Here is a 26432-nt window from a genome sequence, read left to right as displayed (position 1 = left end):
TTACAGTGGACTATAAACATCGACAAGGTGCTTTTTAAGTCTGCTTGACTCACCTTTCCGTAAACAGTTGCTAAATGCCACCAGATTTTATTGCTAGATCATAAATCATACGATCTGGTCTTTTTCCGTGAAAAAGCTACCACTGGGTCTGACTTACCTTCATCGTGACTCTATGAATAACCTGTTCGTATTATAACAAGGAACAAGAACAAAAGAAAGAGCAAATCATCAATGGGAAACATGGTGGGACATTGGAGGATAAGAAGAAAAATTCTGAACTTCCAAATTTGCTACACTTATTTCATGTATACTTCTAGACTGAGTTCAGGCTTCAGACATCATAATTTCTGATTGATTTTGTTTCTAAGATGATAAAGATTAAATCTGGAGCAGGAAAGGTTAATGACTGGCTCTTCATTTTAAAGCTGCATCCGCCAATCGGCAGAAGCCCTTCACAGGTACACATATACTAGCAATTCACCTCCATCGCTTGCAACAGCCAAAGCTCCAGGTTTTGACATATCAGTTGCTATACATGACACTCCGCTACCTAAATGAAGAATTTAGAACATTTAGTGCATAATCAAACTGGGAATAGTAACCTAAATGAAGAATTAGCAAAGTTCTTTGTCAAACAAACACATAAAAACACGAGTTGAAACGGTTAGCAAGAAAAGATGGCAGGCATTAGACAAAAAGTCTGCCAATTTTGAGAAATATTTGTTACTCACAATGTGAGATTACCTTTGAACTGATGTAGATTACCAACTTTAATTCCTGTAGAAAGTTCCCACATGTAAACTAGCCCATCAGATCTACCAATAATTCCATGACCAAGTGATGCACCAGCTGCAACACCCCTGCAGGAAGGACTTCTGTTATTTAACCTCTAAAGCAAAAGCAAACAAAATATGAACTGCTCAAAAATAAAGCACAATGTGGATCAGAAGAAGGATTAGAAGTCCAAGTTCATATATTCTGGAGCTCACATGGATGCATCATTACTAGTATGACGGCACGAATCAAGCTTATGGTTTGCATGTTGCACTTTAGAAAGTTCAAACGTCAACTCTGCAGAGCTGCTTATTACGGACACTATCTTGTACCTTTCACCCTCAGTAAGTTTGCTTGCCCTTTGGCTGGTCAAATAGTGGAGCCCAAACTAGGAAAATGACTATACTATCCTGAACATAATCCAACTTAAAAAGACTTTCATGGCTTCATCAAATAAACCATTGCAGTCTTTGATCAAATTGCAAGGCTGTAATAATTAAGGAAACGTGTGAACTTTAGGTCAAGAAGTTGACTATTAAATTGCTGTTTCCACCAAATACCAGAAAAAGGTTGGCATGAGGCATATATTGACTCTGAAATTGATTCCTTCATTAGGCATTCCAGAATGGATATTCTTTAAAATCCGAGGAACTCAGTGTAATGTGCTACAAGTATTTTGATCCTACGGGAAAGTCAACACCATAAGAAATGGGGAACTTTAAATCCTTTATCCACTATTTGCAAAGCAAACAAGTAGCACTAACACAGAATAGTACTATAATATGTCTCTCTAATAGTATTCATCTAATTTATTTGGGTAGTACCTAAGATCCAATGCACTTCCCATCACCACTGTGTTTTTAACCAGGAGAGCAAGCTTCCAAGATCCAACTGAGTCCATCTGCCAATCACCTGATTTATAGCTAGGTTGGAAGTCAAGACATGACACAGTTGAGACAAGAAGCCAGATGGCCAGATCTTCAGCCTCTATTGGTCGGACCAGTTCGCTATCTTCTCCAGAGAACCACATTTCTGTTGCATTTAGAACCTCGTTGATAAGCTCTTCCTGGTTGTAGTAAGGGGGAACATTGCCTTTTCTTTGCCACTGAAAGAAGCTAATTGGAATGCATTTAGAGATTGTAGTGCTCGGACCAGAAAACTTCAATACGAGAATCTGTTTTTTAATATCCCTGCAAAAGTTGAAGTCTAATTAGAGTATCAATAAGGAGAAACTATGAACATTCTTATCAATGTGGCTATATCTTTTAGGCTTGTTTTAGCATTCAGCAGCCTAGCCAACTTTATTCTGAACACATTTAGTAATGACACAGAACTGGATCAAACAAGAACCAAAAATTTTGTTTCGCAATATTATTTACCATTCATTAGGTAAAATTAAATCAATGACAACATAGAGCTGGTTAATTACCATGTTTATTGCATCAACCAAAATATAAAAGGGACATTGAGATAGAACCAGTAAACTTCACAAAGGTCAGCAGAACTAACCTAGATGATAAAGTTTTTGCAGTTCCATGAATTGTTTGGTGAAACAGAATGAGAAGTTCATCCAACATAGAACTCTCTTAGCATGGCTTGTCATTTTAGAGACCAAGGACAAATATGCATGGTAACAGATTACTATAAAACATGTAAAAGTAAGCACATTTGATTGCATTTGTGATCAAAGCTAGCATACCATATGCTAAACTCGCCAAATCCGTTATGACCAATAATTAAAGAAGCAGATTTTGGAAGTTTCTTCAGTTCAACAGGAGAAGGCGGCCAGTTATCTGCCACAGGTAAATGACATTCCTCCAACTGCGAACTGCAAATAAAGAACCAGATTTAGTGATGCTTCAGACACTGCTGGAGCAAGCAATTATCCCAAACAATATTAGAGTAGAAACACAAAACCTTGGCAGCCGTAAGATGTGAGCCACTGAACAAGTAATGTAGCAAAGAAAGTTACAATACCACTCATGATTGTCGGAACATTTTGGCAGTTACTAATATTCGTTAACCAGAAAGTTCTCATTCACCAAATAATTAATCTTGTGTGAAGCTCAACTATTATGGAGTTGAAGCAAAATTGAAACGATGCCATGAACTTGCTAGTACACAGTATTCAGTTCTTCCTAATCCATAGACAATCCAATGAAGGAATAAAACCACATAATGCAGCACTTCATCAGTAATCTTTTAACCAGGCAGTATAAGGAAGAAGATGTTTTTGCCCATTAATACACTAAGACGTCAATCGAGGAGAATATCAATGTTTAAATATCCATGATGCCTTAATGAATAAGGAACATATAGACAAGAAGAAGAAAGGAAAAGTAACCCCTTCGAAGAATTTACCTCCATGTTGAGTCCATGACCCAAAGGCAGAGCTTCCCACTCTCTTCAGCAGCAACAAGATGATTAGGCTCACAAACTAGTATACAGCATACAGTTTGAGCAGTTTTAAGTTTGTTGATCACTGAGACATAGCCAACTCTTATATGCACAATTTTTACTGCATTCTTTTCAAAACAATCTGAAGTACATAACTGGCAAGGACAATGAATGTTACCCTCCCTGAGAGCACATAAAATCTACATTTTAGAACTACAAGAATTTCATAAACCATGGGTAAGTATATATGCAGGAAAAATAAAGTAGAAACCTGCAGCAGGGCACTTTTATGCTATTCAGTAGAACAAGAGATTGTCCATCTGGAGTGAAATGCAAACAAGAATTATCCACAGCAATCTGCTGAAAGAAAGCATGTCTATAATGTACAGCTAGCAACTCCAGCACTACTGCAGTAAAAGAAAGAAAGAGTTATAGGAAAGTTTATCTTACATTTCTCCCAAAGGCATCATCCAAGATAACTGATGCATGACCAACAAAAGAAGGGGATCCTGTCTTTTCTCCAGTAACTGGAGTACTGTAGACAAAGAGAATCTTGTCCTCTTGTGCAAGGGAGCCACAAAGCGCACATATATAGATTTCCTTCCCTACCATTCTCAATAGCACAGATAAAACTGGCATCGGGTGGATATAGCAGCCAACAAGCTTGAGAACCTCTTCCAGCTTGGCATTAAGGAGGGAAGTTGCATTATTATTCATTTTTGAACAATCTTTGGCTTCATGCTTTTGTGCCACATTATCAGAATTCACCCTCTGGATCAGCGAATTCGATGTGGGAATATCAAGATCAGCAAGTTCTTGGTCTAAAAATGACGTAGTTAAATCAAGAATGTCTGAAACACAAAAATATCATCTGAAGTCAGAAACAAGGATTTCTTGTCCGATAAGTCATCGTAAAAGGTTCTCCATCAGCACTTACAAAGCCTTTTAACAGTCATAGATCTAGGTTCTTCTTTCTCAACCCTAGTTCCAGTACCAATGATCAACTTTTTAGGGCTTTGGGTGTCAACTGCAAGAACTTCTAGGCAGGAGACCAATATTACAATCAGACATTGTTCTACATCATAAACACCACTAGCATCGTTTACATCCAATTTTAACAAAGAAATAGGGTACACTTTTGATTCAGCAGCTCAAATGAAGTTTCAGTTAAGGACAAGCTGCCTTGCTCGTGATATTGATTCTTTAGTGAACGTGAACATTTTTCTTTGGACGCACTAAATTAGTGTCATATTTCACTTGTGTATGTTGAAACAAGTGTACCATAAACAGTGATAAAAAAGGAGATTCTCTGCAGGCAATCTTTTATTAGTACCTTCACTATAATCAGGACAAGTCTTGGTGTCGTCCTTCATAGTCTGTTTTTGAATACACAAAGACTTCTCACTGAAGCTTGTGAAGGCATCATTTTTACTGGGAAATGTGGATCCTAAAGAAGCTTTAGATGTTGAGTCATTGCAGATATCAATCCCATGATTCAAAGCCAATTCTCTGTTGCAGTGAGGACTTGTTTTCCTATCTGCAGTCTCAAGAAGGCGCAGATTATCTATCAGAAGATCTCCACTTCCACTGTCATCGAAGCTATCAGGAACAACAGATTTCATACGACCATCATATTCTAGATTCCTAGAAGAAATTTGGTCCTCCTTATTCTGGTCCAATTCTGCAGTTTCTGGAAGCTCTCTGACTGCAAGTTTGACATAGAGAAAAAACAAGAAAAAAGGGGTCACAGTAGAAGAAAATGTTGTTACAGCACCTTTGCATAGAGTAGCAAAGGTACAAGGACAACTGAGGCATAACTAGCAACACTAGATCAGCTAAACTGTAACATTCAAGGGAGTTATACATCGATGCTTTACCAGGAATAGCTATTCTGTCAATCTTTTCATTTTCAGACGTGGTTACAATGGCAGACATTTCTGAAGGCTTAAGATTTTTCTTTTTCTTTCTTGAAAATGTGTTGAGCAGAGGAAGGGCTCGAGGAAGCAGGACTGTCATCATTGATTTGGCAATATCCTGACCAACTGAATCTAAATCACCTTTCCCGGAACTGACATTTGAATTAGATGTGCTAATCTCATCTTCTCGAAGTGACTCAGACTCTGTTGCTAAATCCTCAAGAATGGCCTTGTCAGTGGCAATTGCATTGTCCAACTTGGGGGAATATTTTGTCGGTACTTCTTTTTTAACTTGATGGGCAAAAGAATTAGACAAATCATCTGAGGAAACAACCATAACCATCCACAAATAAGTGGCAGATATTGACTGATGTCTCAGCAATCAAATTCTTGTTAGTAACAATGGATAATTAGTTAATGGTACCTGGCGGGTGATCTAATGTATTAGGCACACAAAGTTCAGCATCATGGATTGTTTTAGGACATATTCTCTCCCTTTCTTCATCTTCTCCTATGGAGCAATTAAACTGGAGTCCAGCTGAAACTTTTGATCTGTCAAGCTGGGACATTGTAAGGATAACACCAGGTAAGCTGACTGACAAACCAATTCCAGGACATCTGAGTTCACAAAAAGTTATGGAATAGCAAAACTTGAAATGATTCGTATTTTAATCATGTTTTTAATCTAACAGGTACAAAGCCACATGAAGTGAATAAAAACCAACAACTTCAAGACCATGGTGCAAGCAAAACTTCAATTGCATGAAGATGGCCTTTAGTAACATAAGCTGAATCTGCTTACATGTTCTTTGTCTTCAGGCAAGTTGCCCTCTTCTCCAATGGTTGTAGAAATTCCAGAGCTAATAGGCTTGCTTTGTTCAAGTGGAATGTGACCATCAACTTTCAGATCATCAGATAAATCAAAAGAATTCAACAGTCGATGATCTTGTACTGAAGCTACAAGTTCTTCCTCAATCACGGGGTCCAAGTTTGTTGATCTCTGGAAATCTCTTGCACTCTTGCTCAGATGATGTTCTTTCAAAGTAGGAATTATCAAGTGAAGCCTGTCACTACAATCCTCTTGACCCGTCAGCCCATTACTTGAAGCAACAACATCATGTTCCCCATTTTGAGGTCGAATTCTTTTAAGATCTGTCACACTCTGCGATGTAGCTTTGATCATTTTCTCTTTCCTGCTTCTCTTCCCCGTGACCTGTGGTTTTCCCAATAGCATATCATGATCCAAACTGAAATGAGTTAGCTGAATTGGAATTCTTGTCTCAGAAGCCTCAGAGCAAAATTCAGATGGAAGCAAATTTTGTTCTACAATGCCTCCAGCATTTGCCATTAATTCCCTCAGTAACCTTTGGACGGATGCATTCTTGAACCCAAAAAACTGCCAATTATACAGGGGACAATGGCACCAAATCAGGAATGAGCTTAGATCTTGGTAAAGTACTACTACTACAATACTCTGCAGGAAGTGTAAGAGATACTAAAAAGCTCATAATACTCAAGACTGCAACAGGATTAATTCCAACAACACACTACATTGTACATGTGAAGCAATGTAAATGCAAAAATAGGACAAGATAGACAAAAACACAGCACCTCCATGCCATCAATCTTGCATGAGAATCTCTTCCCATGCAAAAACTTTACACGAGAGCTTCTTTTTTTCTGAAAACTCTCCCATGCAATATCTGGAGTTTGACCGGAGCATGACAGTCCATCAGTAGAACCAATCTGCAAACAAAGGGTGGTTCCATTGTAGTTATGACAATAACATTCACAGAATGGACTGGGAAATGTAGCCTTAGATCAGCAGTGTTTAGCAAATCAACACACCTTAAATAGCGGCCCTTTGACACCTTCACAAATTTCCATCCTGTATTTGATCCCATTTTGTGTCCGAACAGCTTTAAATCCAACTGGATAAGGATAACGATCTTTACCCTGTAAAGAAAGACAAGTTATGCCGATTGTGGTGTTTCCCAAGCTGAAGTATACTTTTAGCAGGTTAATCTTTCCCATCTCTTTTTGTATTCCTTCGTACAATTGTTTCATTGTTCATATCTTACAGCGTTCATATGAACCTACTCATCACTAGTAAATCCGACTTGCTCCCCTTCTCTTTTCTATTCCCTATATTCTACACTCAGCAATTTTTAGTATGCAGGTGTGGTTTATGAGAAGTTCTGTTCTTCACTGATGATACATTTTGGTTTTAGCTGTATTCATCTCCTTTTATCCTTATAAAAAAGTTTGACAAATAACATTCATGTGAATCATCCAAAATTAATCCGAAAAAGTTCCTACTTTATAAGTAGGTCAAACCTTTGACAAACACAAATAGCAGCCAAACACATCTCCTGACCAAAAAAATGCAAGAAAACAAGACATGAAAATCCCAGGTTCAACAAGACCATCCAATTATCTTTCATAATACTTAATTAAACATGCGTGGTGACTATATGAAATGCACAATTGTAACCTGAACTTTCTGATCTCTTAGCTTCTTTTCTACATCGCTTCCATTACAGGTGTCCGTTCTCTAAAACGGTATATTTTTCCGATTTCATCACCATAATTCTCATACTGAAAAGCCCTAACTTGACTAAATTGTAGTATTCTGATAGTTAACCCAGGCTCGAATGACAAATGTATCCTTTGCATAATCTGTTCTTATGTTGAATAAAAGGAAAGAAAAGAAAAATAAAATATATGTTTTCGCCTCACATAATTCCATTACATTACATGAAAACTAAACAAATAGTCAAAACAAACAAATCGAGTTGCTAATTACTTCAATTATACCGTAATTATGCAAAGTCATCCACTTTCGACCAATCTATATCATCAATTTTCAAAATTAACAACCAAAAAAGAAAATTCACATTAATTCTAACTATAGATCAAGCATATCGCAACACGCAGAAAACCAGCTGAGCATAATATCAAACTGAAAAACGTCGAGAGAAAATATACAATAGTTAAAAATGGAATATCGAACCCTAGAGCAGCTCCAGTACTTCTTTTCCCAAGAACCACTATAAAGCTTGCCGATTGATATGATCTCCAGACCGTCCGATTTCTCCTCTCCGGCTTCTGACATTGTTGACGGCGTAATTGATCGTCGTCTATTCTATTCTACTTCTACTTCACTGTACTCAGTGTGTGTACTGTGAGAGATAGAAAGAGGAAGGGTGGGAGACCGGGGGAAGAGACGCAGCTGAAAATGAAGATGGCGGGAACGAAAATTCACGAGATATAAATATGCGCGGACGGGAATTTTAGTGGGTCCGATTGTATTTTATTGTTTTGAAAGAAAAACAAATAGGAAAAAGATGTTATAAAAATGAATCTAACAAAAGAGAGAAGACGCCGTTGCCGGGGATCGAACCCGGGTCTCCCGCGTGACAGGCGGGGATACTCACCACTATACTACAACGACTTGGTGATAAGAGTCTCAATATTTAATTTATTTAACATAAATATATTTTTTCTGTTTAAAATATTTTTTAAAAGGGACCCTTCTTTAAAGTTTTTTAATGGGATCCTGACTTTCTCTTTTTAATCTTTTTTAATGGCATCCTGATTTATTAAGTGTGAGATAATAAGAAAAGTGGACGTTATAGCCAATACATAAGGAACTTTAACAAGTTCAATAAAAAGTTGAATTGGAAAATCCTGATAATTCAAACTGAATGTCATTAGTTTTTAATTCCTTTGAAACGAATGTACCATTAAAGACCTCTAAAAGCCTGGCTTTTGCCCTTTGTTGTATGAAAAGCTACTAGAAGATGATCTATTCTGTTTTTCCGTGAATAAGCAAGCACTTAATATTCTAAAGCATGCGCCTCTATATACTTCTTGACGTTCATAAACAAAGGAAATAAGCTATTGGATATTCCATCATATTCCAATTTTGGGTGTTACACTAGACTTATTTTACACACAACTTCGCAAATCATTGATTCTTTGTTAACCATATCAAGCAAACAACATCAAGCTTTCATTTGATTTCTATTTTCAATTGTTACCTTCCGCTGCAACAATAGATTAAACACACGGCAACTAAAGAGCCCGTATTGGATCGTATATTGGAGATTTTTGTGAAATTTTTACAGAAAAATGACAGTGTAGTATTTTCTTGAATATACTTGAGTTGAAAAAGTTGTTCAGAATTAAGTTGAGAGAATATTTCTAAAAAATCTAAAAATATTTTTGTAGAAAAATAGCAATTCAAATAAGGCATAACATCACACACACACACACACACATAATATAAAATGATGATTATTTCGATTTTGGTAGGTTACTTAGTTGGGTATTCTAATCTTCTACTAAATAGACGATCTATCTTCTCGCCATGTGGCAAATTATATTGTAAGAAATTTTGTATTTTTTTTTAATTTTGTTCTTTTTTTTCGTAACAATTGATTTACAGCCCTTTTTATGGTTTTTTATTTATAGTTAATTTTAACAAATCTATACAGGACCTACCTTATATAAATTTGTATTAATTGTACTTTTTTTTTGTCAATCAACTTATGCCTTTCCTTTTCTAATAATTTTTTATCACATTCTCTATTCCTATTATTGGTTTGATTATCTATTGCTATTACTAAGATTTGGACAAAGAATGACCTTCACCTTCAAAGATTCATATATATATATACCAAATCCATTTAAATTGTATAAATAGTTATTCTTTCCTAAAATTTTCTATTAATTTTTATGCTCTTTCCATTCAAATTTGATTTAGGCCAAAGTAGTATCATGTAAATACAAGGTTGTAAAAGTTCTTCGAAATTCTTTGTCTTTTATTAGTTTTAATAATTTGAGAAAATAATAAGCTCATCATCTATTAGTTTGCTTTCTAAAGTTCGTTTTAGTAGTGAAAGAATCAAATATTTAGTTACACTTATTTCCTAACATATCTTCTTTGCTCATGAATTGTCTTGCCACCATTAAGCAGAATAAACACAACTATATTACGGGATAAGATTCAATTGATACTAATTATTAAGTTTTTTTTTTTAAAAAAAAATATCCTCCCACCCTTCTCCACACCTTTCCTACCCATAACTGCGAGACATAAGTTTTGACCCCGAAACCTAATAGCAAGAAAGAAAAAACTAATTATTAAGTTGTTATAAATTCGTTATTTTTAGTCTATTTAATTTCAACGTTTGTCTTATAATTAGCATGTTAAATTTTATAAAATAGCATTTTTAGTCCTTTTATAACACTTTTTGTTCAAAAAAAATAAAAATTCGAGATTATAAAAAGGTACCGTGCAAATGCACGTGTGAATAACTAGTTTATGGATATATTAGAACCACGTACGAATGCGATAGGAAGAAAGGAACAAATGAAACGCTCAACAATCAATTCATTACCAGACATTGCATCTACACAACTTCAAAGTATCTGAGAGATAGGGGCAGGGGAGACGCGTCCAATCAAAGTTTCTACATATGGATATGAAAGAGGGGATAGCTTAGATCAAATGATTATGTCCAAATCCGTATATAATCAAAGTCACCCTCGCCTGTGAATGTGTACGCGGTTTATTGCTTGTTGACATAGCAAACTTCGAGGTACAAAATGGGAATCTCGTGGCCATGGCTATGAATATTGTACCATAAAATTGTACCATATTTAATGTGAGGGTATTTTAGGAAAATAGCAATCTAAATTTACTTTTCCAATAAAGTTAACTACTTTTTCTTAAACTGTGTGAAAAAAGAAACATGACTATCAAAGTGGAACGGAGGGAGTATAATAATAGATGTAACTATATTCTTACATCGAATTGGTGTATATAAACAAAGTTTACATGTACGACAAAGTAATTCTAACTGCATCAGAATCATGTATAATGTACAATAATTGGACAACCTCATTAAAAACTCAATTGTAAAACGCTAATATTTGTAAGGTGAAAACAAGTAACAAACTAATGACTGGTCTGGCACGTATGGAAAAAAAAGAACCTAGGGAAAGTCGTTTATACCAGCAAAGAAAGTTGTGGAAATCAAAAGCAAAAATAGCTAGTTTCCATGTTTAGCAATCTAGAGGAATAGTCCCATCATCAGCTAAAGACAGAAAACAAACCCTACCTTACTGGCTTTCTCCCCTCCTTAAATTTCAGTCTGTGACTGTGACATGTGATTTCAGGTTCTTGTCTTTTTCAGTTTTCTTTCTTTTACATCCCACCCGTAAATTTCTAAGTGTAGTGTAAGCAGTAGATGACAGGAAGCTTCAAGCTTTGATTCTTTGTTGCTGTATACTTTTGCTTTACGTTCATCAACATTCTGAAGATATCTGTACCTTCCAGATTTGTATGTTGTCAAGGCATCTACCCAGGCAGGTAGTTGCTTTTCAATTCATATAACATCTATATATATATATAGATAAATTCTATTAAGGGATGAAGGCATGCATGCAAATGTAGGGCAGAATGTAGTTTTCAGGTGGCGTATTAATTTTAATCTTTTCTTATCAGGCAATTGATTAGGAATATGAACTCATCCACGGTCGTATCATTTGGGTTCGGTTTTGATATTTACTCAAATCTATGGAAAACAGGAAAAGTTGCAAAATAATTACATGCTTAAAAGTACTCTGTATCAGATCAGAAGATATGCGATGGCTAATTGGAAAGAGATGTTTGAAGCTGCAGGGATGCTTAGACGAATTTAGGGGTGTACCTGAACAATTATTACGAATTCTAGGTATTGTCTTCTCATGTATAACATCAGACTGCAAACTGCAGAGTGCAGACTGGATCAATTTGAGTTATGGCACTTCATTTTTTCTTTTCTTTTTATTGCTGAATGTCATAAAACTGGCTCCTTAATTTATTCGAAAACCTTGGAACTAGTAGCATTTGAAAACCTTGACTATTTGCCAAACGACACACTTTATTGCTGACAAAATTAAGTCATGCCCCTATGTGAGAGAACAGTTCGTTTTCTTGGAAACAGAAAAACGCTATAACATAAAATGTTTTTATCTTAAGGAATAATTTCAAAAATCTACCCTGAGGTTTCTAACAGTTTTAACTTGGCACCCTCAAATTTTGAAAAATCTCATTTGCCTCCCTTATTTTAAACATTTTTTTATTATTTACTACCCATTTTAAAATTTTCATTTTGAGAGGGTAGATATAATCTCATTTCAAATTTGCCCTTTTATTGTCTTACTTTTTATTATCAAAATAGTGAGTATATTAATAAACAAATGAAAAATAAAAACAAAGCTATGAAGGTTTATTCCGATTGGACAAAATATAGTGTATTTTTTCAAATACCAAGAGTTAATATTTGAAAAGCTTACTTGAAATTTTTGCAGGTTACAAATATAGTATTTTTCTTTATTGTAAAGTGTTTTGAGTTAATTTAAGAAGTTTTATATATAAATCATTTACATGTTTTTGAATTTTCTAATTTTTTCCCAAATAGATGGCTTGAAAAGTAAAACGATACAGTATGCTAAAAATTATATATATACTTATTTGTATTGTTTTTAAGCTGGTGTGCAAAAAGGTATTCTCGTAGTTGTGAAGTATTGCAAGTTATTTTTAAGAATATTGTAAATCATTCATAATTTTGAGTAATTTAAAATTTCTTGTTCGAACCAATAATACAAAAACTATTAAAGAGTTTTTTTTTCATCTTGTTATCAATTTTTATAAAAGAACTATATCGATCAATTTATAAAAATTGTGAGATAAATTTGGTGCGTTATGATAACTAAGAAATCACAAGAAAAGAGCAAATTTGAAATGAAATTGTACTCTTTCTTCTAAAATGATTTTTTTAATATTATATTTTGAAATGGGTTTCAAATGTTACAAAAAGTTTAAACTAGGAGAGTCAAGTGAAATTTTTTAAAATTTGAGAGCAACATGTGAGACTGTCAGAAACCTCAGGGGAGGTTTTTGAAAATTTCCTTATCTTAATCAATGCTATGACGTAAAGAAGGACCCCTATTTTTTGTTTTGTATGGATTTGTTCCATTACAATAGTTCAAGTACAAAACCCTAGTTTACATTGCATAATTGGAAAACTAGTGAGTGTACCATTGTTTCTCTCTATACAATATGTGAAATAGCCAAAGTTTCCTACGCCTGTACATTTTAATCACGAATAGCGAGGATATATAAGAAAACCAATATTACAGCGCGCGGAACACAAACTCAATAAATTGTTTTCGGATATATAAGAAAACCAATATTATAGCTGAACACAAACTCAGTAAATTGTTTTCTTACAAGACAAAGTACATAACGTTAATTGTTACTATACATTTTCGTAGTATTGTTTGCCTTTGGCACCAAAACCAAAGAAAATATTGCCTGGCGACTCAATCCCCCCCTTTTTTTTTAGCATGGTCGGAGTCATTCACATCAAGAAGAATGAAGACATGGTTTTTTGCTGTAACAAAAAAAGGGCAAGATATCACTAGAAATAATAGTATCTTTTTTCCCCCTTTGAGCAATCATTGCTTACTTATCTGACAGTAGAGAAGCACATTATGCAAAACGATACTTGAGTTGCCAAATCTTTGGAAATTAATTAAAGTGCATCCAGCAACTTCATCACTCCCATGTAGAAATTTGGAATCATGCAATACAAGTTTGATCATTTTAGTTAGAACCAGTCGGCAACGACTATTTCGCAAATGAATAATGCTGGAATTTCAAGTAATTAGTACGTTCTTTGAATCTCGTTAGACAACTTGTGGAAAATGCTGCCAAAGTTAGGAAAGAACCTTTTTAGTCAACTGATGACTTTTCTCTGTATGTTTAAACTGCTAGCAGGACATGAGATTATGATAGAAGAAGAAAATTTGATGAGCTATAATAAGAAGTGTTTTCTTTTATCCATCGATATTTCATTGGCATATAAATCATATATAGGAGCCACAAAAAAAAAAAGGGAGAAAGCTTTGCTATACCACTTAACATAAAATGAAAGCTTTAGAAAAAGTAAGTCATTGGAAGGGTGCATAATTGCGTATAATCCAAAGATAGATAGATACTTTTCAAACGCCAAAATTGGACTTAGCTTGTATGATGAAAATAACTAATACAACAAAGTCTTCATTTCGTACGTTTTACCATTGTAGATTACAGGTTTTTGGTTTTTTTTTTTTTTTTTTTTACCCGTAGATCTCGGAGGTAGAAACTCTTAGAAGAGTATTCACCAGCCATGCATTAAATTTGTCTGCTTCTGAGATTGTTGGTACAATATGACCAGTAATGTAGTAACCCTAAATTTTTTTGAAAGCTATAGTAATACTTGAGCCCTATATATCCAGCTATTCTAGACCTGAAACCCTAGATTCTACTTTCATCTTTAAAAAAAGAGACCCTCTTCATCAAACTTGATACTAGCTATGTCTTCTCATTCTTCCTCTTCATCTTCACTGAATTTGGAGGACAAAACCACCATGGATTTGGTCCAACAATCTGAGCATCTTTGCTATGTCCGGTGCAACTTCTGCAACACTGTTCTTGCGGTAAACTAAAGTTTCATGCAAGATTTGTACAGTTTTTCCCTCCCTTGATTATCATAGGAAACTAGTACAAACCTAGTCCAACTGTCCTAGGTAGATTTTGCTATAATCTCTATGTGTTTTGGCAACTGTTACATATATTATATCTGTCTCCATCAGTGTTATTACTTGTCCCTATCAAGTCATGAACAACAATTGTTTTCCAATCTATCAGCTTCTGAACTTCCATGGAAGGGTAGGAAATGGAATGTGAGGAAACTTCAATGATTGCAAATACTCCTATTTGATTGCATGTTATCTAGTAGTAGTATTCTCCACAAGCTTAGGTTGAAGTCGAACCCTATTTTCTTCAATAATTGCATGTGAGAAAACAGTTTTCTTCTTCTTTTGCCATAACTGCTGATCTAAAGCTCGTGAAACAGGAGTTGTTCTTGCTTATTCTTCCTCGAATCCGAGACTAAATACTTACATGATCCATGTACTTCTTACACACGGATCAAAAAGTTCTCTAATACCTAATAATATCATCTTTCTACCCTAGAACAGATATCATTTTTCTGAAATGAATAAGAGCTAAGTTTCAAATTCTAAAAGCCAAAACTGTTGAGTTTTTATCTCATTTTCCACTTTTTTGAGTATACAATACAGCAGGGTGTCTACGCTTTGAAAAATCTTGAGACACAATAACACTACCCCGGACAAAATATGCCGATAAATATGCAAAATAAGTAGTACTACTAACGTTCAAGCTTATTAGACTCCTCTTGAATATCACTAGGTTGGAATTCCATGCAAAAGGTTGTTAGATGCTGTGACAGTGAAATGCGGGCACTGTGGCAACCTCTCCTTTCTTAGCACCAGGCCTCCCCCTCCACTGCAAGGTCAATGTTTTGAACATCAGCCAACCATTCAGGTTATCTTCTAAACTGCTTCTTTAGTTTCTCTATCCCACAAATACAAAGCCTGATCACATACTAGTACTTTTGGCTTGTGGTCATCACATAGCTTCTCATTTTACCATAAGGGTTAGTGGATATATAGATTGCTAAGTGTATTAATTGCATATTTTGTAACAGACTTTCTTCAGTGATATGAAAAAAGGTCAATCTTCTTCATCATCCTCATCAACCTCCGGTGAACCATCATCCCCCAAAGCACCCTTTGTTGTGAAACGTAAGCCAAACTCTCGTTCATTTTTGTTTTAATCTTTTCTTTTTCCCGCATATAGAAAAAGCCTTGTGAATACCACAGTGTACATGTTGCAATTAGACACTACACCTTTCGTTACATGTATTTTGTTGTGTTGCAGCCCCTGAGAAGAAGCATAGGCTTCCATCTGCCTACAATAGGTTCATGAAGTGAGAACATTTCTTTTCATTTTCACTTCTAATACAGTTTGCATTTTCTACTGCATATTTCAAGGCTGATAATTCTATAACCTAAAAAATCTAGTAAACCATTTTTCTCTTTTGTGTGTGTGTGAAAGGGAGGAGATCCAACGTATTAAAGCTGCGAATCCAGAAATACCACATCGAGAGGCTTTCAGTGCAGCAGCAAAAAATGTAAGATTTTTGTTGTCTTTTTAAGATTTTCTACCCCCAAAAAATGGTAGATTTGATTGAAAATCTCACTGGTTGGAAAATAGTGGGCTAGGTACATTCCTACTGCACCAACCGGGTCCATTGCCGAGAGCAGCAATAGCAACCATGTAAGATTTCGTAGTGGAACAAAATTATGAACTGTACTTTTAATCTTGATTTTACCAGAATTGAGTTTTGGCTTGCGCGTACAGGCTTAGAAGTTGCAGCTGCGGCAATGGCATGGGATCTATTTGAAGATTGGATGATCGGAGGCCCGTCGAGGACTGGCCAACGGATGCAATGCAACAGGGGTGTTTAGCTTAAGTACTTTCTTTGTCAAAGTAATTTTCTGATTATGATGGTTTTGCTGGTTTACAATATGTTTATCAACTACTGCACTAGTGAAAACTCCTGAATGCTGCTGTAGTATTATTTCAAATTCTTGGTGCTGTGGAACAAGTACTGTTGCATGTAATTTAAGCCACCTATTTGGTATCCACTGCTCTTCCTTGAATTCTCTCTCAGTTTGAATTTATGATTTTCAAAAAGAAGAAGTGAACAAAGTATATCTGTTATATGCCAAAAGAGGGTTCGAGAGACTTATCAAGTAATCCAAGTTTTCTCGTGTGTGGAATACATCTTTCCTGCGTCCTTTATTCCCATTAGATGATCCTTTTTCTTGGGCGTTATTTGGCAAGTTTAGAATCTTACAGGTTTAAATCATAATTTCATTATAGTATTTCCGGTAACTTTTAAGGCTATTGATGATGAATTCCTCTTATATGACTAAGAAAATTCAATCAAATAAATATTATATAAAAGCTCGTAGTTTATTCAAGAACTACATAGTCATCGATCAATATTATGAGCAGATGTGTCAAAATGGGTGACTTGAGTGGGTTTGAATTGGTTAAAATAGGTAATGGGTATAAGTAAGCCAATTCATTTATACTCATTTAATTAGATGAGTATAAATGGATAAATCAAAAAATGAATTGGGTAACCCAATTATCCATTTATAACCCATTTATTTTAATTTTTTGTAAACTCATTTAAATTCATTTTTGCAAACTAAGTTATCAATTTATACCACCATTTGCATCCATCATTAGTTTTAAATATTTACTTATAATGCTCAATAAGCCTAATTATCAATTTTTTTCCATCCGTACTCTATGTTGCAAAATTACATACTATTTAATAATTGAACAATAAGAATATAAAAATTTGAACTAAATACTATAAAAGTTAACATAAAAATTTAATTCAAAAATTTTGAACCCCTAGCATTTTTTTCATGTGTAAATTTAAAATTTCATTTTGGAAAGGTAGGGAAAGAGGCTAAAACTTGTCATAAATTGGTAATGCTGAAAAATGAACAAGTTAACAAACTAAGAGAAAATAAAATGATAAGATAAAACAAACAAATAATAATAATAATAAAACAAAAGTAGTTAACATTATGACAAAATGAATAATTTGAAAAAAAATGGGTGGGGGAAGAGAGGAGGGTTGGAGGATAACAATTCTAAATGGGTTAATTATGTTTGATGAGTTACCTAATACTACCTATTATTGGGTAATCTATTTATACCCATATGCAAAAATTAAGATATTCATATCCATCTATTTATGGGCGGGTATGGATAAATTTAGTTAAATGGGTTTATTTGACACCTATAATTATGATGTATGGCGATATAATAAAACTACTAGTGTATGATATATGGTGATGCAAGTAATTTATTATGGCAATTGAATAGACCGTATAATGTACAAGTACATTTGTAAATTATGACAGAATTCCTTACTCAAAAATTACATGAAAAAAGCATTTAAAAAGAAATTAAAGAAAGATCAAATGAGTAATATTTTGCAACGACTTAGGGACTGTTTCGAAGTAAAATGTTTTTCTGCGAATGCAATTTTCCATTTCAAATATTTTGTTGTTGTTCATGATTTTTTGATGATGTTTGTTTAACCTTTAAAAGTACCTTAAAAATCATGCTTTTCCAAAACAACCAATGAACTGAAAAGCAATTTTCCTTGCAAGAATATGCTGCCAAAGTTGATTCAAAGATTTGAGCAATTACGAGGATTCAAACCAGTGAAGCAAAAATTAGCAATTCCTCTGTTCATCACCATGTAGATTATTGTCTGGTCTGCTCAAAATTGTAGGTATCTAATTGATGGAACATCATTTTCTCTCTCCTCCTCTCTCTTTTTTTTTTTTTTTATCAGCAACGATACATTTATATAACCTATTCTATCCTAATTTAGGGGAGAGGGGGAGCCTAAGGAGGCTGTGATAAGGGGCTAGTAGGTATACAGACCCAACTAGACCAAGGGAGTGCTCTGGCACAATCCTTAGATTTTTTTCGCTGCAGGTAAAGTTTGAACCCTCACCTACAGTCCAAGGAGGGACTTAAGCCCCTCTCTGGTAGCCACTGAGCCATTGGTCCAGTGGTTTTCTCTCTCCTCCTCTCCTCCCCAAGTCCCAACCAATTCTCCTCCACTATGATTCCTAATCTCCTTCAGCCCTCTCTCCACATGCAAGTGTGTGTATGGTGTGAAAGAGATAGACGTGGAATTACTGAGTAATCTTCTGCAGCCATGTAAGGCGTGTGAGAGAAAGAGATCGGTGGAGTTGGGTGGTGGGGCTGCCGGAGGAAAGGGTTATTTCTCTGATGAAAAAAATGGATGGATGTGCAGTTGGCGATCGTAGTTGGTTCTAATTCGCGTTGCAATATGGGAGAAAATTTACGGAGGGGGAAGGACAGGTTGCGTGGTCAGGGAGAGAGTATAAATGAAAGATTTCGAATTCATTCCACTTATACTATAATTTAAAAAAAAACAAAAAACAAAAAACTTGCCCTCTTGGCAGCAAAGACATTATTATACATTACCATTAACAACAAATTTGCAATGATGACAACATATTCAAGAACTACTATGAATTAATCCTAAAATCGCACATCCTATGAACTAAGCTGGACATACTTAAATGCACAGAAATTTTGAGACAGTTCAATGGTTTTTGAAGGCCATGAAAATTTGAGCTGAACTTGCCCCTTTGCTCCTTTTCCCCTATCTTGATATCCCCTATCACATTTTAATCATTTCTTTTAGCAACTAGGAAACTGGTAGAAGTTCAATATTCAGGTCATCACCTTCTCTTCTTCACAACCAAATGCAGAGACACACACATGCAGATCATCCACTACACATACATATTCACAGCTTGAGTAAGCAATACCCTTTACAAATTAGAAGAGCAGCAGAAAGTCTCGTTTTCCTCCTCCACTTGCAAAAAATTCCTCTGCTGCTCCACTCTTTTCAAATGTGTAGACAATTGTAGCAGATCAAGAGTCCCAACTTCAAGAGAAGGACTACAGTTGGCATGCCTATAATCTGATACTTGAAAAGTTCCTTCTCTCTGGACTCTGAAGGAAACAGGCATGCTGCCATCACGAACCCTTACCATTCCTTCCTCATCGATCGTCCCACATGAATAGCCACTACTTGCAGAGCCTTTTGCAGTATTAATTCCTAGATTCTTCGCAGAATTTTGCTTTGTTGACTCGTAAGCATGGTGTCTTACTCCATTTACTGGAGGTAGAGCCATAGAAATGCCTGCTGCACCACTAGATGTATTCTGTGATTGAGTTGACAGAAGAGAGAGAGCACTACTGGAGTCTCGGATCACAGACAATTCAACTGCTACTGCTGTATCAATACATGTTCCAGGAGACTGTTGTTTCTGGATGATGTGTGGATCTGCAATTGGTACACGACCAGACTGACCATTCATCAGGGCAACAGCTGACTGAGAGTTGTCAATTGGTAACTCTACATATTTGAAGTGCCTGCCATGATTATCTTTCTCGAATCTTTCCTGATAAAAGAAGCCAGCAGGAAATGTCTCTGGAGAAAGGAATGATGTTCTCTTAAGTAAAGTCATCTCCAAGAACTCAGAACCTGTCAAATGCAAAAATGATGTTCATTGAATGCCAGAAGTTCAGTTGACAATCAATTCAAATGGTACATAAAACTGCTTGACATGAAAGAGCTAAATAATTGACAAATATGACATAAATCCCGCTCAACTATAACACAAAAATTGAAGTCGTTCCTAGACAAAATTTTTCTCAGAAAACTTTAGGCACTTCCATTCTACTAGCATAGTTGTGATTTATACACTTTCCACTGTTCATTATATTAAGGTTAAAACCTTGCACCTAAACGCATGGAAAATGGGCATGGTGGAGAATATGTTGTCCTATCCCCTACTCTCTCTCACCCTCCATGTTCTGAGATACACTTACTGTTGAGAAAGGGAAACCTGGACCCCTTGCTTACAGAAACAGGACTAAGGAAAGGCATATTATTTACGAACATCATGGTGCTTTCTTACCTGTATGAAGATTTGACAAGCTACAGATAATCAAAAATCAACCTCTTTGATACCCCACCTCGCTTGCATTGCCCCCCCAACCCCGGGGTCTCCTCTATCTCAATGAAAATTATAAGCAGAAATCATTCTCCACATTACTCTTACAGACTTTTCTCATTTTTCAACACATGAGACCTTAAGTGTCACCAAGCATTAATGAATTTTTTCCCTAAAAGATGTCCTTGAGATATTCTTCTTAGAAACTCTCCAGATGGGGCATTGATACTTGGTATCAAAGATTCAGCATCCCAATGAGCTCTAAGTATCCAAACAGTGTTAATAATGCATAAATGTAGCCAATATAGTTTGGCAAAGAGAGAAAAGAACCAATTAATTTTTTAAGAAAATGATAGGAGTATGAAATGAACTTCCAATCATTAACATATCGGAGAGGAGAGAATAAATAAGATTCACTGTTACTCAAGAATTATCAGTGGATTACCTAAGTGAGCACCCAGTTGAGGCTTTCTTCTTCTTTCATTGTGGCCTGCCAGACGTTTCCGACAACTACGTTTACCATCATCAAATTCTGTAAGCAAATGGAACCTGGACAACCAAAAGGTTACTATGAGCCTAAGCAGCTATATAGCCAAAACTATACTCAACTACAATAAAAGCATACTAGCCATGAAACTGCCAATAGGTTAATCAACAAAGTAAGAATAAGAGCAATTTCTTCAATCTACATTAGCATGCCATATCTTTTTCAATCATGTATCTGCTATTATTTTTTGTCATTAAAGACTGAATTTTAGAACACGGGACAACAAAGTCAAATGTTTGGGGCAACTCTGACTACGCTGCATTTGCCCCATCATCAGGATGGTCAGAATGGAAGACGTGATCATCATAAACTACTAACTTAAAACCATATATTCACTAAAATCAATTGGAAATGCAACAGTTCTCTAGCTAATTATCTAATAATCCCAGAAATGAAAGGACAAGTATCAGGTTTAATGCAATTTAATTCATCAAGAATAGCAACAACATGAACAAGACAAAGGCCAGAGGCTTCAATGTTACCTACTGCATTGCTGACAGAATCTTTTTTCAATGCCATTTATAATAACTTTAGCAGTCTTTGTGTGAACATCGCATACTCGATGCCTTTTGTGGTAGTCCTTTGAGGAACTGAGGTCCTTGTTACAGCCATGCACTTGGCATACAGGAAACTGAGAATGCAAATTAGTGGTCCGAGCTCTTTTAGCTGGCAACGAATCTTCCACCAATGATGAATCCAAATTTTCTTTTGAACAAGATAAACTATCAGCTTCTCTGGAATATGTTTGTCTCTCCAACTTTGGATCAAATTTTGACTCTTTCTGAGTACGAGGCTCAGCAGCAGCCGCAGAAATTTTTGAAGCACATCCCTCCCAAAGGAATGGATCAAAATTAACCATAGAGGTAGATGCTATCACATTGGTAGAGTCATCATTAGTCTTATCAGTAGAAGATCCCAGACCAGGATTAGCAAAAAGCAATTTTTCTGTTCTATTTGAGAAGTCTGTCTCCAAAACTTCCATGTTGTCAACTGTTTCTCTATCAAAACTCGGCATGTTCTTATAAAAATCAGAAAGTGCTTTATGATCCCAATCCTTTACATGATTCTTATTCCTTGCAAGAAGATCAACCGGTAACCCAATATCTTCTGAAATAGGAGGACCCCTAGGTTCCAAATAATAGCTTAAAGACTCCATCTTGGTAATAGACCAAATGCCCTACACACCAAACCATATCAAATTTATCAACACACTAATAGAAAGCAAAGTCCAGCCTTGGTTTCTTAAGACCAAAATAAAAGGAAAAAAAAGCAAGATTTTTGCAACCACCCTTGAACACAGGCAAATTACACGACAAGAATTGAGTTTACCAAAGAGAACAGTATTAAACTCTGTTCGCAGTCCATAATCACAAACTAATATGCCCAGTAAACAATCTAAAATTCCAAATTTAGAGAACCTTTTTGCTCAATTAGCCTACTAAAAGAATCCCAGAACAAGTGAAACATTTTGCTCAATTAGATTACCGGAAATCGCAGGAGGAGCAGCAGAAATTACAAAACCATCCCACATAATCAACCACAAGTTCTTCCACTATTAGACATAGCCGTAACCAATCAATCAGCAGAAACTACAGAAAAATCAAGAATCAAGCAAGAAAAGGTGGGGAAAAACAAAAAGAAAGAAAGCCCAGTTGACAAAATTAGGTAAAACACAAGCAAAATTAATATCATAAAGATAGCAGCTTTAGTGATGGAGAATTTAAGTATTGTACCTCGTCGAGTAGCAGCAAAGATAGCAAGAAAATAGAAGAAAAATAATTGGGAAATGGATGATCAGAGCTGTATTCTACGGAGTAGTGCTGCTAGTATCGGGGTTTCCGGAAGAAACAGTAGCGATGGGAGTCAACTTCAGTAATCATTCCCACTGCCTTCCCCTTTTGGACGACAAAAGGAACATCAACTATCGATATCTCATTCCAAATTTCCAATACATATATTTTTTTTAATATATCACACTTTTTTTTGTTTTTCTTTTTTCTTGCAATAGTTAATGACTCAATGGGTGTGTTTGAATAAGTGGTTAAAAAATATTATTCAAAATAATATTATAATATTTTTTATGATGTGATGCATAATACGAGATAAGATTGAAACTTGATAGTGCAAAAACATGTGTATTATGTGTCTACGGTGCAAGCAATTTTTTTCTTATCAAATAAAACTTGTATCCAAACAAGCATTATGGTTGGCTGGTGCCAAAAAAAAAAAAAAATGTTAAGTAGATAGCATTTGGTTTGAGAGATCTGACATAGATTTTGAAATTCTCTCAAATTTCTTTTGTTGTTTGTATTTGAATTTGTAAATTATTAATTATTTTAGCATTTAAATATATTTTAATAATTGATGTATTACAAACCCAAATGCATATTAAGGAATTCAAATAAGTAGACGATTTAAGTGAATTTCAAATTTTTTTTGTCAAATTCCTCAATCAAAACGAAGTAAAGCCATAGAATTTAAGTGCTTTTCACATTTTTTAAAAGACAAAAGTTGATTGACATCATACAAATGTGTAAAATTTGTTGTCAACATTGAAAGATGTGGGGAGGGTAAAGAACAACTCTTCTAATTTGTTATTTTTATTTTTATCCTTTTTTTTTTTTTTTGGGTTTGTGTTGGTCTATTTGGTCCCCCTATATTGTGGGGAAATGAAGGATTTGGTAGTTGAAACTGCACATCATCTCTCTTTCAATTTCTTGATTCCCCTTTTTTGATTACTAAAGGTCTAAAGCGTGAAACTAGATGGTCAACGATCAACCACAATTAGGCATACTACTTTTTCATGTTTCTGAAGGAATTATGAACCATGCAATAGGCGAAAAAATGGCCCATTTTTAATCCTAAGAGACCAAGAGAAGGTGGCATTGGTGCAAATAAGCAATTGTTGTGAACTGAACCCTCCATTTACATTTGCATAACAAAAGACTAGTGGGCACTAAGCCGCTACCAAACCCAAGAAGTTTTTGTTTATGCAGGGTTAAGTGTAACAAATTGCTAGTAATTAGGTGTATCTAATCCTCAAACAACTCAAACTTAGTCGTCTATGAAGTTTTTTTTTTTTTTTGATGAATTCTAAGTTGAAATATTCCTTTCGTAAATTCTAAAATTCCTCCTCCTTCTCCTTCTCTTTCGTCTCCTTCTTCTTCTTCTTTTTTTCTTGTTTATGCAGGGTTAAGTGTAACAAATTGCTAAAACCTAGTAATTAGGTGTATCTAATCCCCAAACAACTCAAACTTACTTGTCTATGAAGTTTTTATTTTTTTTTCCTTTGATGAATTCTATGATGATTCTGAATCTAAGTTGATATATTCCTTTTGTAAATTCTAAAATTCATACTCCTCCTTCTCCTTCTTTTTCTTATTCTTCTTTGGGACCTACTAATTCAAAAGAACAATTTTGAACCAAAAAAAAAAATATAGATTTGAAACGCTGCTTCCGCAACACAGTTTAGTGCAAAAATCATGTATATTCTCTCATCTAAGAAGGCAACATTTTAAATAACTACTAAGAACACAAATAAATTGTAAGTTCTTCTTGAATATTTCTAGTTCCACCCTCCCCTTCTCCCTCTTCCTGGGGAACTTTGAATTAGCCTAAAGTTCATCTAAGTTACCCAAAACGATTACAAAATCCATGTTTATATTAATCAACATCATGGGCCAAAATATGGCGTTGGTCTCCATATGCTTACCTGTCAATATTATGGGCCAAAAAATGGTGGTCAAAACTTGTCATGTCCGTCCAACATGGCTGCCAGATCTGACCAACATGGACACTGATCATTTCAATCCACAACAGCCAGCCTCATGGACTTTGCAGCTAGACTTATCGCCCTCCAAAAAAAAAAGAAGAAGTTAAATTTCTAATTGCACAGAATTTAGCAATAGTTTAACTTAGCTGTCGGTGCCAGCCAGCCCAAACAATCTTAAATGTTCCTGGGGTTTTTTTTTTAAAAAAATTCTTTTATTTCTGGGTTGGGTTACATTTGTCTCTCGTGTCCGATGTGCGTGTGTGTGTGTGGAATTTTCTCTTTTGAACTTGAACTTGAAACACGCTTGGACCCTCCACCCACTCGGGTGGTTCCACAGCTGATTTGCATGCTCATCCCGCCCCCATTTTGGTGCCCCCCATCACTCAATTATTTTCATTATCAAGTCCTCCAACTCCAAGATTGCTACGGAAAAGGGCGCATCACTAGACTTTATTTGGTAACTTTCTTTGTCATGCCAATATGCTTATGTAGCCATATAAATGCCTTCTACAAGTATTGTTATACTCTTCATTTCCATTGTTACAAGTAGTTCTATTGTAGAACTTCTTAGGTTCAAATCTCTTCACGTGCAGTTAAATTCAAAATGTGTGCAATAATACATCCCTTTAGTCTAAGATGGGATCCTCTCCCTCTAATCCTCTTGGTCCAATTGAATCATCCCCTAATATAAGTTAGAGTAGGAGTAGGAGTAAAATATAATGATTGATTAAAAAAAAATTATACGATGTCAATGTATGTTATAGGGCTACAAACGAATCAAGTCGAGTCGAGTTTTGACATAATCGAGCCCAGCCTTAAATTATTTTTATTGAGCTCGAGCTCGACGAGCTGATAATTTAAAGCTCGAGCTCGAGCTCAATTAAAAAATAGAAAATAATTATTTTATTTTTTAAAAAATAAATAAAATAATATTTTTTCTTAATAAATAATAAAATATTAAGGATATATATGTAATTTTAATATTAAAATAAAAAATATAAATATATACTAAAATATATATATATATATATATATATATATACTCGAACTCGCGAGCCGAACTTAATATTTCGAGCTCGAGTTCGAGTTTGACTCAAGTCAGCTCGACCTCGATATTGATCGAGCTCGAGTCGAGCTTGACTCAAACCGTTCGCGAGCGGTTTGATTCATTTGTAGACCTAGTATGCTACAAAGAGGTTGGAAAAGATTCATGTCAAGACTCGAAGAGTGAAGATGTTGATAAAAGTAAGAGAATAGATCAGCATGTATGATAGAGAATTTCTTCTCATTGAGAACTTGTGATCATTATGTAGTTTTGCATCTAGTGCATCATACTCTCTTAAGCAGATACCACTCTTTACAATGAAAATAGAATGACATGGTTTAAATATTTGTGCCTTGGAATAGACCATCAAATGATGAATTTTTAGAAATCAGATGTGTATACAAATGTTCATAACTAGAA

At 35.1% G+C, this 26432-nt stretch overlaps 3 protein-coding genes and 1 non-coding gene across 5 annotated transcripts; 1 reads left to right on the top strand and 3 right to left on the bottom strand.

Annotated features, from left to right (window-relative positions):
- Positions 1–251: 251 nt before the first annotated feature.
- LOC113752629 lies at positions 252–8241 on the bottom strand. The gene is made up of 14 exons (XM_027296724.1): positions 8101–8241; positions 6936–7043; positions 6699–6833; positions 5890–6483; positions 5512–5647; positions 5049–5408; positions 4505–4876; positions 3622–4022; positions 3443–3528; positions 3136–3354; positions 2474–2602; positions 1599–1964; positions 745–860; positions 252–550 (listed from the first exon to the last, which is right to left on the bottom strand). The coding sequence occupies exons 1-14, from the start codon at positions 8200–8202 to the stop codon at positions 453–455; spliced, it is 3222 nt and encodes a 1073-aa protein (XP_027152525.1). The 5' UTR covers positions 8203–8241; the 3' UTR covers positions 252–452.
- A 228-nt stretch (positions 8242–8469) lies between these two features.
- On the bottom strand, positions 8470–8541 carry TRNAD-GUC. The gene has a single exon. It is a non-coding gene; the product is annotated as a tRNA-Asp (tRNA).
- Positions 8542–14498: 5957 nt separating this feature from the next.
- On the top strand, positions 14499–16416 carry LOC113752628 (protein CRABS CLAW). Its single transcript, XM_027296723.1, has 7 exons — positions 14499–14621; positions 15397–15531; positions 15695–15791; positions 15928–15976; positions 16105–16180; positions 16264–16326; positions 16411–16416. The coding sequence occupies exons 1-7, from the start codon at positions 14499–14501 to the stop codon at positions 16414–16416; spliced, it is 549 nt and encodes a 182-aa protein (XP_027152524.1).
- A 2641-nt stretch (positions 16417–19057) lies between these two features.
- LOC113752978 (squamosa promoter-binding-like protein 6) lies at positions 19058–23088 on the bottom strand. Of its 2 annotated transcripts, XM_027297052.1 has the most exons (5): positions 22929–23088; positions 22681–22784; positions 21678–22372; positions 21094–21197; positions 19058–20176 (listed from the first exon to the last, which is right to left on the bottom strand). In XM_027297052.1, the coding sequence occupies exons 3-5, from the start codon at positions 22349–22351 to the stop codon at positions 19458–19460; spliced, it is 1497 nt and encodes a 498-aa protein (XP_027152853.1). In that variant the 5' UTR covers positions 22352–22372; positions 22681–22784; positions 22929–23088; the 3' UTR covers positions 19058–19457. The 2 variants fall into 2 exon arrangements, with proteins under 2 accessions (XP_027152853.1, XP_027152852.1); XM_027297051.1 differs by lacking the exon at positions 22681–22784.
- Between the last annotated feature and the right edge of the window lie 3344 nt (positions 23089–26432).

The sequence above is a fragment of the Coffea eugenioides genome, chromosome 11 (assembly GCF_003713205.1).
Source record: "Coffea eugenioides isolate CCC68of chromosome 11, Ceug_1.0, whole genome shotgun sequence".
In the NCBI taxonomy this organism is placed as follows: Eukaryota; Viridiplantae; Streptophyta; class Magnoliopsida; order Gentianales; family Rubiaceae; genus Coffea; species Coffea eugenioides.
The sequence above is the reverse complement of the archived record's forward strand: the minus strand, read 5'-3'. Positions and strand labels throughout refer to the sequence as shown.

What these genes read in the sequence shown, in the direction of transcription:
- LOC113752978 (XM_027297052.1), bottom strand. Translation starts at nt 22,351, where the DNA reads ATGGAGTCTTTAAGCTATTATTTGGAACCTAGGGGTCCTCCTATTTCA. An exon ending in TTCTGTCAGCAATGCAGTAG is followed by an intron (nt 21,198 to 21,677) that starts GTAACATTGAAG and finishes TTGGTTGTCCAG; the next exon opens with GTTCCATTTGCTTACAGAAT. An exon ending in TCAACTGGGTGCTCACTTAG is followed by an intron (nt 20,177 to 21,093) that starts GTAATCCACTGA and finishes TGCATTTGACAG; the next exon opens with GTTCTGAGTTCTTGGAGATG.
- LOC113752629 (XM_027296724.1), bottom strand. Translation starts at nt 8,202, where the DNA reads ATGTCAGAAGCCGGAGAGGAGAAATCGGACGGTCTGGAGATCATATCA. An exon ending in GCAAGATTGATGGCATGGAG is followed by an intron (nt 6,484 to 6,698) that starts GTGCTGTGTTTT and finishes TATAATTGGCAG; the next exon opens with TTTTTTGGGTTCAAGAATGC. An exon ending in ATAAAAGTGCCCTGCTGCAG is followed by an intron (nt 3,355 to 3,442) that starts GTTTCTACTTTA and finishes ATGTGCTCTCAG; the next exon opens with GGAGGGTAACATTCATTGTC.
- LOC113752628 (XM_027296723.1), top strand. Translation starts at nt 14,499, where the DNA reads ATGTCTTCTCATTCTTCCTCTTCATCTTCACTGAATTTGGAGGACAAA. An exon ending in AGCACCCTTTGTTGTGAAAC is followed by an intron (nt 15,792 to 15,927) that starts GTAAGCCAAACT and finishes GTTGTGTTGCAG; the next exon opens with CCCCTGAGAAGAAGCATAGG. An exon ending in TCAGTGCAGCAGCAAAAAAT is followed by an intron (nt 16,181 to 16,263) that starts GTAAGATTTTTG and finishes GTTGGAAAATAG; the next exon opens with TGGGCTAGGTACATTCCTAC.